Consider the following 20,001-nt stretch of genomic DNA (forward strand, 5'->3'; position numbering starts at 1 on the left):
CTTGTCCCATTAGCTAGTATTCTGCAATCAGTGCCTTCAGGCAAACTGCACATAGTTACTGACAGAGTAAGCTGTTTAAGAAAATCTCATCACTTCCCTGCCTGAAACCTCAGAAGGTTTTCTTCCGCAACAAGATAAGATTACGCTTATTTCAAAGGGCAGACAGGGTGGTATTATCAGCTCTGACCCCATCAAGTTTATCCAGTTACCTGGGACTCCTTGCCATTGTCCAAATATGCCCTTCATCCCCTATTTCTCTTTATTTTTCCTTTTCCCTCTCGCATATTTCTTTTCTCCAGCTACTAACTGTAGGAATATTATTTTTTATTCTTTCACTTTAAAAGGGCTTGAACTGTTCTGATATATGTGGGTGCTCCTTCCCCTGTCTCCCTTTACCCCAGGATTTACCTAAGCCATAGCTTTAGAGTATATGCTCCTTTGGACAAATAATTTGAAAAAGCTTTCCTACAATAGATTTCTCTCTGAGATTCACAGATGAATAGAATATACCCAAGACTCTGTGAAACTGTGCAGTAGAGGTACAGAACCTAATTTTTCCATAGGTGTGTGAACACGAACCCTATTTATGTTCACATGTGTCAAACATATATTAACATCCTGTATTTGTTTGAAACATCTTAATCTGACCTTTTGTAAAACAAAACAAAACTTCAATTTAAGTCCTTCTTGCAATAATTGCAATAATTGATTTAAAAGTATGTCCCATGTGGCTAGGTATGGTGGCACATGCCTGTAATCCCAGCACTTTGGGACACGAAGGCGGGTGGATCGCCTGAGGTCAGGAGTTCGAGATCACCCTGACCAACATGGTGAAACTCCGTCTCTACTAAAAATACAAAAAAAAAAAAAAAAAAAAAAAAATTAGCAGGGCATGGTGGTGGGTGCCTGTAACCCCAGCTACTTGAGAAGCTGAGGCAGGAGAATTGTTTGAATCCAGGAAGCAGAGGTTGCAGTAAGCCAAGATTGTGCCATTGTGCTCCATCCTGGACAACAAGAGCAAAACTCTGCTTCGGAAAAAAAAAAAAGTCTTTCCCATGCACTGAACTGTGAACTTCTTGAGAGTCTGTCTCATTTGACTTATTGTAGTTGGCCTGGTACAAGGCCTGAGCTCTAACAGGGGCTCAACTGATTCTGATTAGCTGAACCATCATGAGACCATAAAGCAAATAGACTCTACTTATTGAAAAGAACCCGAATCATCTTCACTTTGCTGCATCTTCAGATGTTCCAGCATTGTCCTTTCTTCCCCGTCTTATTCCACTGACTTATCCCAGCTCCTGAAGCAAATGTAAGGCAGAACTGGTTATTTTAAAAAAATGATTATTTAACATCTGATAACTCTGAGAATCGCTTACTTACTTTCTTTCTTTCTTTTTTTTTTTTTTGACAGAGTTTTGCTTTTGTTGCCCAGGATGGAGTGCAGTGGCACAATCTTGGCTCACTGCAACCTCTGACTCCCAGGTTCAAGGAATGCTCCTGCCTGAGCCCCCTAAGTAGCTGGGATTACACGCATGCACCACCACACCCAGCTAATTTTGTATTTTTAGTAGAGACAGGGTTTCACCATATTGGTCAGGCTGGTCTGGAACTCTTGACCTCAAGTGGTAGATACACTGCCTCAGCCTCCAAAAGTGCTGGGATTACAGGCGTGAGCCACTGCGCCTGTCCCTCTGTGAGAATTACTTTCTAATAACAACCTTAACATCATTATTGCTTTTTATTTCCCTTTATTTTAGCATATTCCAGATTTTGAGAACCGACTCCCAACTCATGTGCAGTTTAGATATTTTGTATATGTAAGTAATCAACTTGTTACTGATTAAAGATCCCATTATTCTGAGTCTGATTTGATCAGCCCAATGCCCACTCCTTTTTGTCCGACTTTAATTCTGACAAAGATTCATTCACCATTTACAAAAAGTTCAATCATTTGCTATATGTTCAAGCTATGCCCTTATTTCATTTCATTAAAATGTTGCCCTAGAAGAAACTGGAATTTCTGCTCAAGGCTGGTCTTGATCCTTCAACTAGAATTTCTTGTCCCAGATCTACCTAACACTATGTCATTACTCTATAATTCATGTTTCACCATATTACATAAGTAATATCAAAATTACATATCAAAATATTGTCCAATATTTTGATAAAGTCCATATATTCACAACTATATAGAAACTTCCCATCTAGTTATTTAAGAACTTTATGGAAAATATTATACTATTAATCTAGCAAAGATGTATTGGTTTTATGTTAGCCTTCAGTGAACAGCACTGCTTTTTCCAACAGCTTAATACTTTCTTCATTGTCTGCCAATCAAATTTCATTAGCTGATTTTAAAATCTTTTCCAAAAACATCTTTACAGAAATGCTCATGTTCTTCTTTGCAGAAATCATGACTAATAGACTTGCATACTTTTTCAATACATCTTTTGGTTGTATCATTTTCAAAGATCACTGAACACTATTAATCTCACCTGAAAATTATCTCAGAACTTACTTTATTTGACTTAGTTGTCATGACTTTGTTTAAACACTTTTACTTCTCCCCCCTGGAGGTACCAATATGTGTTACGACAAATCTTAATAATTAAGCCAAAATATTATCTTTATTATATGTATGGCTTGGGAGTCTTGGGAACATCCATGTCAAATAAAGACAACTTTGTTAAAAATAATATTTAGAGGGATTGTGATTAACAATGCATGTACTGAGGCCTATATTAAAATAAACGAAAAAAAAAAAATCAAAGTGTAAAGAGAGAGAGTGGGCTGAGCACAGTGGCTCACGCCTGTAATCCTACCACTTTCAAAGACCAAAGCAGGAGAATCTCTTGAGCCCAGGAGTCTGATACCAGCCTGGGCAACATAGAGAAACACCATCTCTACAAAAATATAAAAAATTAGCTGCACATGGTGACATATGCCTCTGGTCCCAGCTACACAGGAGGATATAATGGGAAGAATACTTGAGCCGGGGAGGTCAAGACTGCAGTGAACTATGATTACACCACTGCCCTCCAACCTGGGTGACAGAGCAAGACCCTGCCTTCAAAAATAAAAAATAGAATGAGTGGTCATATTCCTTAAAATAAAATAAGTGAGAAAACAGTATTGTGTAAGTATTAAATACTTCCTCGACGGAATCTTTGGAAGTCAGTGGAGAGATGGTTCAGATCACTATTTAATTTGTCAAATGTCTTCTATCAAAGGAGATAGATGAGTAAGGTCTTTATGCCCCAAAGGCATGTAACAGTAGAACCACCCAACTGACTTCACTCAACACAGTCTGTACTCACCAAAAACCCTTCAATACAACGCAACTTTGTAGATTATCCCATATGAGAGACTATAATGACAAGCTAAGTGGTCCTTTTTCTACAGTTGACAGTTGTAATTCTGAATGCAGCTATAAACAGGATCTGGTTCATATTTCATTTGCTTGTAGCTTGGATAATTGTGAGTTACTAGCCAAGATCCTTAAAACATGAAGAGATTCAGAAAACATGACCTTCAAAACTAAGGACTAGTCACAGAATTGCTTTGGTGTTTGAAACATCGCCAGAGCACAACCTCTCTGAGGAATCATGGAGCCCTCTTTCCCATCAATTAGTCACCTAAATAATTCAGGAGCGCTGGAGGAAGACAAGATTTGAATTCAACTCCTATCTGCTACTTTCCTGCTCTTTAGAAAGATATTTCAGCTAATTCGTAGTCAAGTTTTATCATTTATAAGATGGATATTTAAATAGTTACGACATCATGCAGATTCTTATTTTGAGAGCTTAAAAAATCATGTAACTTTTGTTTTTCCACTATATCTGATTTCTCACATAGTTTAACATGGCCCAGGGCACACTAGCAAAACTATACTCTTTTAATGGCACTCCTCCACAAACACACACCTAAGCATACATATTTATAAATTAGCATTTTATTCTATACACAAATATAATATATTCGAATGAATGAAAATCTTTTTTTTTTTGTTCCAAATAAGTCTACTTCAGAGACTTCAACTTAGGAAAAAAGAATCCTTAGTTCTATTTCTAATGCCAATTCACAAACTAGAACAGAAATATGAATTCATTTGACTGACATATGAGCCCGTTAGATTTAAAGGAAAAACATCAATTCATTTACAGTATACAGGGTAGCTTTAAGAAAAAAAAAAAAACCCACTTCCTATCATCAAAACAATAATTAACCAGTCACTTCTTAGGAGATTATCTTCAGTGCTCACTGAAATACACTAAAGCCTATTTTCTTTACACAAGGAGATGAAAGAATACCCAATATATGGTCAAGTTTGAAGTAATAGTCTGTCAGTTATAAACCTATAAATATATTTTATATCACAGACTTTAAGTATAACACATTTCTATTCCTTCCATATGGAAAAAACAGTGTTTCTTTTTTTTAGCTTAAAAAATACAAAGATTTTCTTAGAATAACTTTTTAAGATTTTAATTAAGAATCTTATTTTTCTGTTTTATAAATCTTTTGATTAAAAAAATTACACCAGAGTTTGCTCAATCAATACTTTACCTAAATATATTATGCCATCCTAAAAACAATGTCAAATCACCAACAAGATATTTAAGTGACAGCATTCATTTTGTTTACCAGTTGCGAATGAAGGCAATTTGCATGAAAGATCTTCCACACAATCTTCAATTCTCCTTTTGCTTTGCTAATATGTTTTCAAATGGCATTGCACCTGCTTTCATATAAACATCTCTGATGCCTGGAATATCAAATGCGTCAAGGCATTGTTAGAAAAATAACCACTTAACAAATAACTCAAAAGGACATAAGGAGATATGTTTCATCATTGAGCATCTCACACAGTAGCTAGAGATTTCTTAGGTAAGTAATCTTCCGTGATTATTGTGCCTTCCAAAATGGCCAATCTGACATGCCTTTGGCCAATTGCCTAGTCTAAATGATTGGTTGTTTCTCACATCACACAATGAGCATTTGAGCTTAACAAAGACGTCTGTCCATTCTATCTCTCGATCTATTCAAACTGTGAGGGAAATTTTGAACATTTGACCCTAAAATTGTCTATTTTCCCTCATGCATGCATGAATGAATGAAGTTAAGATGTAATTTTTTTTTTTCTTTTTTGAGACGGAGTTTCGCTATTGTTACCCAGGCTGGAGTGCAATGGCGCAATCTCGGCTCACCGTAACCTCCGCCTCCTGGGTTCAGGCAATTCTCCTGCCTTAGCCTCCTGAGTAGCTGGGATTACAGGCATGTGCCACCACGCCCAGCTAATTTTTTGTATTTTTGGTAGAGACGGGGTTTCACCATGTTGACCAGAATGGTCTCGATCTCTTGACCTTGTGATCCACCCGCCTCGGCCTCCCAAAGTGCTGGGATTACAGGCGTGAGCCACCGCGCCCGGCCAAGATATAAATTTAAGATATATATTGTTGGTTACTGATTTTACATCAAGGCTCTTTATTTCAAAAACGTCATAAACACAATTCTTCTGTGTGTATTTCAAAATTTCTGGTCTAATTATGTCAGTTAACTTTATTTTTTAACTGACACTGTATTCCAGATCAGTATTTGCTGTTGAAATTTTCATGGTACCAATCCCAGGAGCATAATTAAGAAAATTTCATGAATATAAATAAGGAAAAATCCTGTCGAATGTTGACAGTTTTACAGATGTTAGGTTTGACACGGCTTCCTCAATAGGATGATCACTCCTTAAAATTAATAGATTAACTCAAAAACCTTTTGGGTTACTTGTTTTTACTGAAGTTGATATTCTCTCTCCAATCCTAAAGTGGTGACCCTAGGAAGCTGACAGATACAGAAAGAGAGACTGAAATAGTAAATCTTACTTTAATGTGGGAGCAAGATGGGGCCCATATAGATTTTTGCTATGGCATTACTCAGTATAGCTTATTCACTTTGGCTGGTACTAAACTTAAGTGCCTCCTCTTCTGGAAAACTGTTCCTGAACTTTCCAAGCCCATTCAATTGCTTTCTTTTCTTTTTTCATATTGTATCTTGCCTAACCCTTTTTTACAGCACTTACTGTATCACCTCACTTATGTGTAGCTTTCTCATTTTAATCTTAGAGTTTGGACATCCAGGGATATGAATTATATATCTGCATCTCCAATCTTATACATCTGCCATATAGTAAATGTGATAAATGTATGTCAATTAAATACAGAATTCTTGCAGCATATGACTTGGAGTTTCCTGCTATAAAACTGGAATTTATTAAACTGTTTGAAGTATTCTGGTTTTGAGTCTGATCAGTAAGCTCACAAATAGAGCTGGTCATTGAGAGTATAAAGGTTTGGGAAGAAGAAATGTGTGCTTCAGATCATCAACTCCTTGTGACCCTGTGTTCCTCAAGAATGAATGAAATTCATATTGCTCAAAGCAAGAATAATAAAAGTAAGAGAAAAAATGTATTATGTAACTCATTAAAATAGAACAACTGGACAACACAACCAAGTGACATTTATCCATTTATCTCAGGGAGGCCAAGTTGGTTCAATATTAAAAAATCAATAAATGTAATCCATCACATCAAGAGGCTAAAAAACATCACATGATCCTTTCAATAGATATAGAGAAAATGCTTGACAAAATCCAAGACCCATTTATGGTAAAATCTTTCGGTTAGCTAGAAATAGAGGTGGACATTCTCAACTTGATAAAGAATAGCTAAAAAATATCTATAACTAATGTAATTTTTAATGATAAGAAACTTGTAGCTTTCTCTTTAAGATTATGAACAATGCAAAGATGCCCCCTTTCATCATTCTTTTTCAACATCATACTGGAAGTTGTAGTGATATCAATAAGATAAGAAAAGATAATAAAAAGACAAATTTGAAAGAGAAGTAAAACTGTAGATGACATAATTTCTTAGAAAAAAATAAAATTTAAAATATTACTATAACAAATAAATGATTATAGCAATGTAACAGGCTACAAAATTAATATACAAAAGTCAATATATTTTCTAGATACCAGTAATAAACAAATATGATATGAAATTAAAAACACAACAGCATTTACATTAGCATCCCCCAAATGAAATATCTAGGTGTAAGTCTAGCAAAATAAATATATGATGTATGCAAAAAAAACTATAAAACTCTACTGAAAGACTTAAAAAAACCTAAGTGAAGAGCTATTCCATGTTCATGTATAGAAATACTCAATATTGTCAAGATATCAGCTTTTCTCAACTTCATTTATAGATTTAATGCAATTCCAATGTAAATCACAGAAAGTTATATTGTGAATCTTGATAAACTGATTCTAAAATTCATAGGGAGAGGCAGTAGATCCAGAAACCTCAACACAACATTAAAAGACAAAGTTGAAAGAGTGACCCACCTTACTTCAATACTTACTGTAAAGCTATGGTAATAAAAACAGTATTGTATTTGCAAAAATAAATAAATAAATAAAAATGAATAGTTTAATGGAACAGAATAGAGAACCCAGAATAGATACACATTAATATAGTCAGCTGATCTTTGACAAAGGAGAAAAGACAATATATGGAGAAAAGATAAACTTTTCAACAAATTATGCTGAAACAACTCAACATCCACATGCAATAAAACATGAACCTAGACACAGCACTTACATACTTCACAAAAATTAACTCAAAATAAACCACAGACCTAAATATAAAATGCAAAACTATAACACTCATAGAAGATCACATATGAGAGTATCTAGATAAACTAGATTTGGCAACTACTTTTTGGATACAGTATTAAAGGCACAATACCTGAAAGGAAGATTTTATAATCTGGACTGTATTAATATTGTTCAAGAGAACAAAAGGAAAAGCCAAAGAGTGACAAAATATATTTGCAAAAGATATATCTGATAAAGGATCATTTTTCAAAATATACAAAGAATTCTTCACAATAAGAAAACGAACTGATTTAAAAATGGACCAAAGACCTTGGAAGACACCTCATTAAAGGAAATATCAGGTGACAAATAAGCATATGAAAAAATGCTCCACATTAAGTGTCATTAGTGAAGTCCAAATTGAAACAGTGAGTTATCACTACATATCTATTGAAATGGCCCAAATCCAGAACACTGACAACATCAAATAATGGAGACCATGTGGAGCAACAGGAACTCCTATTCATTGTTGGTGGGAATGCAAAATGGTACAGCCACCTTGGAAGACAGTCTGGCAGTTTCTAACAAAACTAAACATAACATTCCCATGTGACCCAGCAATTATGCTTATTGGTATTTACACAAAAAAAGTTGAAAATGCATTTCTACACAAAAACCTGCACACAGATGCTTCCAACAATTATATCCATAATTATAAAAACTTGGAAGCAACCAAGATGTCCTTCAAAAGGTGACAATGTAATATTATCCAGCTCTAGAAACAAATGCGCTATCAAGCACTGAAAACACCTGAAAAAATTACTAAGTAAGATAAGGAAGTACAAAAGGTATTATTCCAAATACATGACAGTCTGTAAAAGTTAAAACTATGACAACAGTAAAAAGGCCAATAGTTGGAGAAAGGGAAGGATGAATAGAAAGAACACAAAGAATTTTTAAGGCCATAAACATACTCTGTATGATAATATAATAATGGGTACATATCATTATACATCGTCTGAATCCATAAAAAGTATAGCATCAAGAATGAATCATAATATACACTTTGAACTTTCAGTGATAATGAAAAGTCAATGTAGGTTTCTAAATTGCAACAAATGTACCTCTCTTGTGGGAAATCTTGATTATGGGAGGAGCTGTGCATGTTGGAAGACAGAGAATACATGAAAAATCTCTGTAATTTGTACCCAATTTTTCTATGAACTTAAAACTGTGAAAATCAAGTCCTTTAAAGAACTTGACACACACACAAATAGAACTAACACTGATTAATTATTGGCACAATAGTAAACTGACATTATTAAACTTATATAGACTATGCCTATATTTCTGCTTCCCAGCTGAATTTATACCTAGAGATGTCATATTACTAGGGATGGTAGCACTTCCAATGAAATAAATTTTACCCATGTGGATTCTATTATCAAAATTAAATCTAGCCAAGCATGGTGGCTTATGCCTGTAATCCCAGCACTCTAGGAGGCTGAGGTGGGTGGATCATTTAAGGTCAGGAGTTAGAGACCAGCCTGGCTGACATGGTGAAACCCCGTTTCTAATAAAAATACAAACAGTAGTCAGGCATAGTGGTGGGCACCTGTAATCCCAGCTACTTGGGTGACTGAGACAGAAGAATCTCTTGAACCTGGGAGGCAGAGGTTGCAATGCGCCAAGATCACGCCACTGCACTCCAGCCTGGGCAACAGATCAAGACTCCGTTTCAAAGACAAGAAATAAAAAAAATTAAATCTGAAAATATTGTCCTCAAAGCAGCAAACAGAATTTTATGTGTTCAATTAGAACAATCTGTGGGGGTAAATTTATGAGGTCAGTGAAAACAGTATATTCACTAAATTTATAAAGCTATTCACTAGCTGCCATTATCTATATGCAGACCAGCCACTCCCCCCCCTTTTTTTTTTTGAGCCGGAGTTTCACTCTTGTTGCCCAGGTTGGAGTGCAATGGCATAATCTCAGCTCACCGCAACTTCCGCCTCCTGGGTTCAGGCAATTCTCCTGCCTCAGCTTCCTGAGTAGCTTGGGATTACAGGCACGCATCACCATGCCCAGCGAATTTTTTGTATTTTTAGTAGAGACAGGATGTTGACCAGGATGGTCTTGATCTCTTGACCTCATGATCCACCCGCCTCGGCCTCCCAAAGTGCTGGGATTACAGACATGAGCCACCACGCCCGGCCCCAGCCACTTCCTTTAACTCTGACTTGTTCCCCTTCCCTCCAAGATGATCTCTATTGCTGTAGTCAAACATTCACCCACTGAGAATTCATTTCCCATAAGGTCTTATAGCTATGATTAGAGTTTATCATCTGCAAAATTCACCATTACCTTAGTCTTGTAATTCATGTAGATGAACTACATAACAATCTACTATTTTTCCTAATATCAGTAGCTACATTTCTTTAAATGAGTTCTAAAACAGAACTGTTAATACATAGATTGGATCTATAGCAAATCATTACTCTGTAAGTTACCAGTGCCACTGGCGGTCTTCAGACACAATAGGAAGTACAATAGAATGGAGACTGGTCCATTTCTTTCATCACTAATTAACATTTGCATGGCAATTTTAGTTTGCTACAGTCATGGCTACACTAGGGTATAGAGCTACCCCATCCCCAGCAGCAGACACGCAGTGTTTCCTGTGTTTGAGGGCATGCTACTGAACAACTTATAAAGCCTCACTGAGCCTGCATTCACCACGGACTAGTGGGGGGCAATTTCTCTTGAACAAGAAGTCCAGGGCCCATTTTATTCAAAATGACTACTGATGCTCATACCTCCATGCTACGAATCCCTGCCATCATCAGCGAATGAGGAGGGTACAAATTGTGTGCCCTTCTCAACAATGTATCCTTACTAAAAAATATGCCCATAATTTTCCATAATTTGTAGCCCATGACTCAGCTTTCTACTCCTCTTCCACTAATTAAACTCTCCACTTGACTCCATGAAATTTCTCGTCTACATCCAGCAACACACCCTCTGCATTCTCAATCCCTTCTTTGACTCTTTATTTTCTTCTATTTTAACTGAAACCTGAATCTTGCCTGAAAAAGCTCATTTTCCTCTACCTGGCTCAAGAGTTGTTTTTATTTTCTCACTTTCAATGTTGGGGATCTGTCCTCCTGGCTTCTAAAGTACTTTTTCAATTGTCTCTTATGAAAAATCCTGTTCCTTTAAAGTTTATGGCATTTACACATTGGCATTTACACGTTTCCTCTTTTCTCTCAGGGTTCCATTTCCCAGCCGTTTTTTACAGTGAAATGAGGTCGTGTGATTTAGTCCCACCTAACAGAATATTAATCAAAAAGTGATGTGAGTTCTTGTAGATCAGTCTTTGAAGAACTGGACATGCCTGGAGACCATCATTCTCAGCAAACTGACACAAGAACAGAAAATGAAATACTATATGTACTCACTCATAGGCAGGTGTTGAAAAATGAGAACACATGGACACAGGGAGGGGAGCACTACACACTGGGGTCTGTTTGGGGGAATAGGGGAGGGACAGCAGGGGGTGGGGAGTTGGGGATAGCATGGGGAGAAATGCCAGATATAGGTGAAGGGGAGGAAGGCAGCAAATCGCACTGCCATGTGTGTACCTATGCAACTATCTTTCATGTTCTTCACATGTACCCCAAAACCTAAAATACAATTTTTAAAAAAAAGAAAAAAAAGAATTGGGCATGCATTGGCTCTTTTCTCTTTCCCCATTTGCTGACTACATGCAGATAATAAAGAAACCTATGTAATAATGAAACCATAAGAAGGAAGAAGCCTGGATCTCTAATTCACTACTTGGATAAAGCTAGTCATTTGCTACCTTAAACAGGAAATACCCCTAACTTGGAGAAGAAAAAATAGTATCAGGAAATAAATTGCTACTGTCCTTGAGCCATTATAATAATGTGGGCTCTACTTTTTGATGCATCTGACATTACCCTTAACTATACTCTTCATTGTCATCTACTAAACTCCAATATAGTTTATATTATTAATGGGAAACTTTACATATAAAGTTTTTTTTACTCTCTATCCCAATTCTAGCATTATCATGAGTAACTGGACTATCCATTAGATAACTTATTCAAAACTATGTCCTCTTAAGTACTTGACCTCTAGTTTCAAATTATTTCTTCCTCAACCTCAGTTTGGTTATTTACTCTCATAGGAATACTTTCAATATTATCATCTCCTATAACTCCTCCATCTTCAACATCAAAATCAACCAATCTCCCATATGACTATAATCTCTCCTTCCCACCAGCTTGTTAAAGCACTCCCATGATGACTATTAATTGAAATTGATTTTATTGCGACGAGTCATCCTTCTTTCACTTCCTTCCACAACTATCTCACATTCCATGGTGCTTCATTTGAATAACATCCTGAATTTCATTGATTTTCTGTTTTTTCATTACATCTATCCAGCAAAACTGCAAGCATGTAGGAATTGAGCTGTCTGCCTTTCCTATGATGGAATACCTACAGAATGGAGCAATAATGAGTAATACCATACAATTGGAAACACCAATTCCAGTGTAAAGATGTTTCACAAATTTCTAATTAACTCTCAACACTTCCAACAATACAACCACCAACTTAACATCTATCACTCAAATATGTCAAAGGCATCCCAAATCAACACTTGTATATCTAATCTAGTGAACATTTCCCATAAATATGTTCTTCTGTCAGAATTCTTTCTCAGTAAGTGGCCCACTTTTTAATCTGGAGCTCTGAACTATAAACTTGGCAGTCATCCTTGATAACTCTCCCTCTTCCAACCTTTAATATCAATCCTTCTCAAACACTAGATATTACTTCCTAAATATCTATCAACTTTTCCTCATATTTTCTATTATCACACTAGTCCAAGCTAATATCTTCTTCCCTGGAGTATGTCTTAAGAAACTTGAAATTTTCTATTAGTTGTATTATCTGATTATCATCTATAATACTACACTATAAGCTCCGTTAGACTAGGCTTTTTGTCCATTTTTACTCACTATTTTATCTCTGGCATCATGTATTATTTCTTTGCTTATAGTGGCTTGACATGTATTTGCTGAATAAATGGGCGAATAGATAAATTAATACAATTATGTGTATAATTTTCATCACAATAAACATTCATCTATAAAGCAAGTATTCATATCCGAATCGTATAAGAGAAAAAATCTGAATTTAACAGAATCCAAGGAAGCAGATGAATTTGGATTCAAATTTAGATCTTCTCAATTTCCCTAACTCTGACTCCTGAGTGTCTGTCCATCTGTATACCATGATGCTATTGAACCTTAGAAACATTCTGTCTTCATTTAACTTACAACCATAGACTCAGAGAATTAGCTCTAATTTTCAATGCAGTTATCTGTGACTATAAAAATAGTGATCATGGAAGGCATTCTAATGCTTTAAAACATACACCATTCACTCCAAATACTTTAAAAGAAACATTTTAATTCTGTGAATGAAAATGTTTAATAGCCCACACTCCAAATTAAAATTGATACCAAAATGTATCCAAAGTAATCATCTCACAAAAGGAAAGGGACTTAATCTAAAAATCATTGATTTTTTTAATTGAGTGTTTGCCATGTTGTAGACATTATGCTAAGCAATTTATATGTGCAGAAAATAGAACCTATTATTATCCCTATTTTACAGATACGAAAGTTGAGAATTAGAGGAAATAATCAAAGCCAGGAGCCAAATACAACTTCTTTATGATTCCAGACACTGCACTTAGCATTAAATTGCCTTCCCAATAAGTAGTTAATTCTTTCCTTTTGAGCCATTACTTAGTGAAAAATCAACAATAAATTATAATTTCAATTATAATCAGATGGAGAAGGAAAGTGCTATACACATTATAAAGCTTAGCATTTTCGAGATATTAAATGAGCAAATTGTTTAGTCTTACCCATGAATTCAATTCCCAAGTGGTCTGCTACACCAAAGTCAGCATGGGAGGAAGGGAAAGAGAAAAAGGAAAAGAGAAAAGGGTTAGAAAAAACTCTATACATGGAAATCAGTGCTTATAAGACTAATCCTCCAAGGTAAGGCATGGGTCTCAATTGTAACTCCTATGTTTGCTTAGAAAAGATAAATTACAGATCACCAACAACAGAGTTGCTCTGAACACTGATGGGTATTTCCCCAAAGCCTCTGAGCTATAGCTTAGAATTTTAGATGAACTAACATTGAATAACTTACAAAGACTACTAAGTAAAAATTTAGCAAAGAAAGAAAAACTATTATGCCATGAATATCTGGCATTAATATTCTTTTCAGAACCCATAATATTTTCTGTGGAATAACTATTTGTTCAACATGAATTTATTTGAACTTCTGTAATAAAAATAACTCTGAATAAGCAAGGAACTTGTGTGTGACAGGCCCTAATCAGGTGTTCTTTACTTCCACAAAAAAGCAATGATGTTGGACTTTTTTTTCTCTTTCGCTTTTCAGATAAGAAAACTTCGCTTCAGTGAGATTAAAATTCTTAGAGAGGTTACAAAATCTGAGACAGATCCGTGGCACAAATTTGTTTGATCTGACCATTAAGACCCATGACTGTTCGCCTTGACAGCCCATCCTATCAAACACAAATGGCAGATGTGTCCATGGATGTTCTACGTGCATGTAGATCACAGACCATCTTGACCAGCTAACAGCTGCCTGATCAGCAAAGCAATGAACCGTACTGGGCTGGGCCCATGAATTCAACCTTAGATATTCCTCTATTTAAATGTTTTTTGTTTTTTTAAAAAAATCATTCAGTTATTCACTCATTCATTTTTAAAATTCATTGCATGGATGAATAATTTTTTTCTGTTGCCATATTTGTCTGAAATGAGAATAAGTGAAAAAAACTATTATCACCATTGCATTTGTTTCTGAGACTAATGCTGAGCTTCCTTTTATAAGTTCTTAATTTAGCAAATAAGCTCTTCCTTTTAGAAAATGTTCTTTTCGTTACCTTGCTTTCAATGCCTTTTGTGTTTATAAATACATTGTTTAAAAATTTTATTGTGGAAAAAATGTGTATACATATATGTAACATAAAAGTTATTATTAAAATCATGTTTAAGTGCATGACTCGGGGTCATTAATTATTAGGTTGGTGCAAAAGTAACTGCGGTTTTGCCATTACTACTAACTTAAGACATTCACAGTGTTGTACAACCACCACCACTTTTACTTCCAAATTCTTCCATTGCCCCAATCAGAAACTCTGTACTCCTTAATTTATAATTCCTCATTCATCCCTCCTCCTAGCCCTTGGTAACTTCTAATCTACTTTCTGTCTCTATCAGTTTGTCTTATGAATTGTTCACATCTACTTATATGAAAAAAGATGGTGACAATGTTTTTAAAAAGTAGATGCATTCTTTTATTTCCCTGGCATTTCTTAACTGCTTACTCCGTGCTCATCATACACACAGTGACAGATATCAGGCACAATTAAGACAGGATTCTTGTTCTCAAGTATCTCAGAAATGAATGAGAGACCATGGATAAAACACTCTGGTTATTCATTGTAGTAAGTGCTATAATGGAAAAGCAGAAAATGTGCACTGGATAAAGAGGCCATGGACCATAAACTTGCTCCTAGGAGGAAGAAGCTGTGCAATACAAAGAATGGAGTTTGTACAACCTCATCAAAAAGTGGGCAAAGGATATGAATTGACACTTCTCAAAAGAAGACATTTATGCAGCCAACAAACATATAAAAAAGCTCATCATCACAGAAATGCAAATCAAAACCACAATAAAGTACCATCTCATGCCAGTTAGAATGGCAATTATTAAAAAGTCAGGAAACAATAGATGCTGGCAAGGATGTGGGGAAATAGAAATGCTTTTACACTGTGGTGGGAGTGTAAATTATTTCATCCATTATGGATGACAGTGTGGCAATCCTTCAAGGATCTAGAAACAGAAATACCATTTGATCTAGCAATTCCATTACTGGGTATATTCTCAAAGGATTATAAATCATTCTACTCTAAAGAGACATGCACATGTATGCTTATTGCAGTACTATTTACAATAGCAAAGATTGGAACCAACCCAAATGCCAATCATGATAGACTGGATAAAGAAAATGTGGTATATATATATACCATGGAATACTATGCAGCCACATAAAAGAATGAGTTCATATCCAAGAGAGAGCATTAGGACAAATACATTAGGACAAATGCATGTGGGGCTTAAAACCTACATGACAGGTTGGTAGGTGCAGCAAACCATCATGGCACATGTAAACCTATGTAACAAACCTGCCGATTCTGCACATGTATCCCAGAACTTAAAGTAAAAATAAAATAAGAAAGAATGAAGTTGGTAGAAAAGTTGGCAAGACTGTTGTCAGTAGGCTTGTTCAGGTTGCTGATTTCTCTGCACAAAAGATTTTGAGAGTGAATTCCAAGTAAGAGTAGACAAGAAGTTTTTATCAAAGTGAAAGCATTGAAAAGTGAGGTGCAACAAACTACTTTGTCTACATTTACTTTAGATTTGCTCTCAAAATCTTAGAGGCAAAGTGAGCTGCTCAAAAAGACAGAGATAACCCCTAGTGCCTTGAAGGGAATGCCCTCCAAGGGCATAGACTGCACAGACATATTCATAAAACACTGGTGAGGTCAAGCATGTAAAGGTGGATCTGTGGTTAACACAGGCACTCAGTATCCACATTCCTGAACACACATCACATGTATCATTCGCACATAAAATCTATCTAAGTATTTTTTTATATTAAAATGAGAAAAATATTACTGTAAGCTAAACCTTGAATCTAGCTACATGCGTAGGACCCTGCAGAAGTCTCTGCCCTTCTCCCAATGCCCAGGAGGCAGAAATTTGCAGCTAATAGCTTCTTGTGTTTTTGGTGATGACTGGTTGGAGACTGGGGAAGTTATATCAGGAATAAGGGACTTTTGTTCTCTTCCCCAAACCCATATTGAGTATCAGAAACTTGTAACCATCTGGCAGTCTGTTGGTATTCGGTAGGATCCAGTTATCTTGCAAAAGAGTTAGGTGCTGATGCATGAGGGTGCAAGGGGAAAAAAGCCAGCTGCAAAAGGGGCCCATGGGGCTTTACACACAGGATAAATAAATATGGGTCCTAACCCTACTTATCCTGACTCAAGACCACAGTTTTATTTTTGTGCAAATAAGAAGCTTCGTGACTGTGGTACCTAGGACGCTGGAGAGAGACTAGAGTTGTGGCATTTAAAATAAAGATTACCTATTATTATACTAAAAATAATATTTTAAAAGGCTTGGAATAAAACTAAACTTTTTCAGACAGGCAGAAGAGGAGGTTGCAGGAAGAAAAGCAGGAGGGGCAAGTGTATAGAAATCAGGGAGCAGAGGACCTCAAATAGTGGACCGCAGGTGTTCCATGACATGTGTGGGCAGTTAGAAAGTCTTTAGATTCAGCCTGTTAGAACATAAACTTTCTGGTGGAGCTGAGATGGCTCAGACTGGCTGCCTGTCACCTGTTTTGCTGGCAGGTATAACCCATGCATGGCCTTTCTCCCTTCTTCCGTGACCTTGAGTGCTCTGCCGCTGCAGGTGACAAGGGATATGGAGAATCAGGCAGGCTTTGTGAATCTGTAGACTGTGCTAAGAAATGAGCAGCATTTTTGATACATGTAGGGCCAAACTGAATGCTTTGAAACCTCAACACATTCATAGCCAGTAGCAGAAACAGAAATCAGAATTTGAAAATTATTGAAACATTGAAGAATATATGTAGAAATCTTCTTAAGAAAAAGAAAATCTGTCCTCTTTTAACATAACAGAAAAGTTGCATCCAATTATTAGAGTTGTTAACTTTAAGAAATACTTTCAGGCAAAATGGCATTTATATGTTTGTATTTTAAAGGGAAATTACTATTTTTTTATATCAGCTTATTCATGGAAACTGATACCACTGAAAATAGAAACAAAAAGTTAACTCTTAAAAATTTCTGTCTCTCTTTCTCCCTCACTTTGTTTCTCATGCACGCGTGCACGCACACACACTCACACACACATGCTTCCATTATTTTATCAAAATGTTAAACACTGTGATCATTACTACAGAGTTGAAGAAACTGACAGGATTCAGTTCATACAGAAGAATCAATGAAAATCCATAAAGAACAGATGACAAAGGCAATTCATTTTGTCATTTGGGTCATAAACCACACTATTTCTCATAACCCTTCACTGGCTACTTCTCAAAGCAAACAGTGTGCCCAGGGATATTCAGGCCGAGGGAAAACATCAAGAGAGATGGGGAAGAGTATGTACTGAGCACTTACTCTGTACCAGGAAATGCTTGAAGTACGATCTCACAGCAATTTATAAGATTGTTATAATGCTCATATTACAGGTAAGAAATGGAAGCGCAGAAAGGTGAATTAAGTTTCTGTAAACCACACTGCCTGTAAGTGCTGGGATCATGAATGAGCCTAGGCAAGCTTGGCTCTTAGCTACCAGTTATAATCAAAGTTTCCTTATCCCCTTTCTATAAAGAAAAAGTTAATTTTTACAAAATTATCAGGTAATGAGATCTTCAGGGAGGAATTATTTAATCCACTTAAGAGAACAAGTTGTTTTCAAGTATCCTCAGGCAGAGTAGAAGTACCACTTATTTACTTTCTCACTCCTAGTTTATTGGTGAAGTGCCACATAGAAGGTAGCGGGGTAGACAAAGGAAGACAACTGCTGTCTGTCTCCAAGGAGTCAAACTGGCAAATCTTCAGTATTTCTTCATTGGTTACCAGGGAAATTTCTTCACAACGAGGCTGGCCTAGTTGAAGTTATTTGCTTGTACATACAGCAAGTGATACATAAAATGTTGAGTCTGAAAATATGCCCAACACTGAACCAGATGATCTTGCAACCGGCAACTTACTTAATCAATGCCAGCAGCCCTCCTGCAGAACTGAAGCATTCTTAAGGTTTTAGGACTAGGTACCTGTCTAGCGAGACAAACTGAATTTTTTTTAACACCAAAAAATCCGAGAACACACTTGGAAATTCAAAGCCCTCATTTTTTAATTAACAAAAATTATATAAATTTATGATGTACAACAAGGTATTTTGAAATACATACACATTGTGGAATGGCTAAATCAGGTTAATTAACATATGCACTCACATACTTAGCTTTCTGTGGTGAGAACATTTGAAATGTACTCTGTTAGCAAATGCATTGGTATTAACTATCGTTGCCACATTTTACAATAGTTCTCTTGAACTTTTTCTTCTTATCTAACTGCTAACTTAAATTTAAGGCCCAGGTATTTCTAAAGTATTCACAATTCCGTGTGTGAATACAAAATACAAATACAATACAACACCTCTTGTTTATATGTTGACAAAAAGGGGATGCTGACAGCCCCCACGTGGGACGGCTGTGACAGAGCAAGGGAAAAGGTTGTTGTCTCGATTCCAATCTCAGGATGCCTACTTTCAAGACATTACCCAGCCTATGAACAGGAACTCACTGCAATGCAGCCCTGGGACAAAACAGCACAATGTGGGTTTCAGCATCAGCCCCGAGCTAAAAGTAATGGAGTGAGGTGATTCTGGTCATAGAAGAGTCCCAAACGTGATGATTTTAACCCTGGTCTATGGAATACGGAAAAGCATGTTCCAGGAAAATATTGATCTGTGTTTTAAAAAGTTAGACTCCTGCCTGCAAGTTAAATGAGCTTCTGTGCTGCAAGCATCTCCCAAACCCCTCCTAGGTGTGTGGAGTCTATGGGCAGTAGTTCAGCCACAGCATTTCCAACTTGATGAAAACAGCCACGTTGTCATGAAGAGCACCCAGTGTAGCTAGTAATACAAAGTACCTGCTCTGGGAAATACTTGCCATAGGAGTGTGGAGCAAACCACCCACTCAATTACAAAACATGTCAGTCATAAATGCTTTATCTTAATAATTGAACTGAAATCTGTTACTCTGCAGATTCCACCCACAGATCCCTGTCAAGTGACTTTTTCACTGGTGACACTCTAGGTAGAGGCAGTCCATTGCAACTGAAAAATGTAAACTGGATTTGTGAAGAAGGCAAGCTGCATCTTGAACATTTGCTAACCATAACACCTAAACTCATCACACTCTAGCATGGACAAGATGCTGAGATGTCCTATGTTGAGACATTGCCCTGTATGTCCTGGTTTATTACAGCAAAAGAGGCAAGCTAGGAAAGGCTGTGGTAGACTTTAAGATTTCTGATTAGAGGGGTGAAAGGAATGGGACTGGCTCTGGCTGCAGTTGCTGAGGGAAGCTGCAGGTTAGAAAAC

At 36.4% G+C, this 20,001-nt stretch overlaps 1 protein-coding gene across 5 annotated transcripts in view; it reads right to left on the reverse strand.

The window, feature by feature from the left end:
* NRG3 (neuregulin 3) overlaps nt 1–20,001 on the reverse strand; it is a 1,123,251-nt gene that overhangs the window by 134,474 nt on the left and 968,776 nt on the right. For 2 of the 5 annotated variants that reach the window (XM_009009628.5, XM_035266157.3), the window contains exon 4: nt 13,616–13,639. The exons of 1 other annotated variant lie outside the window; for it this stretch is intronic. In XM_009009628.5, the coding sequence (XP_009007876.2) occupies nt 13,616–13,639 (24 nt within the window). Of the gene's footprint in view, nt 1–13,615; nt 13,643–20,001 lie in introns of all 5 variants that reach the window. 2 more of the 5 variants (XM_009009629.5, XM_017963419.4) reach the window with 1 other exon arrangement.

The sequence above is a fragment of the Callithrix jacchus genome, chromosome 12 (assembly GCF_049354715.1).
Source record: "Callithrix jacchus isolate 240 chromosome 12, calJac240_pri, whole genome shotgun sequence".
Lineage (NCBI taxonomy): Eukaryota > Metazoa > Chordata > Mammalia > Primates > Cebidae > Callithrix > Callithrix jacchus.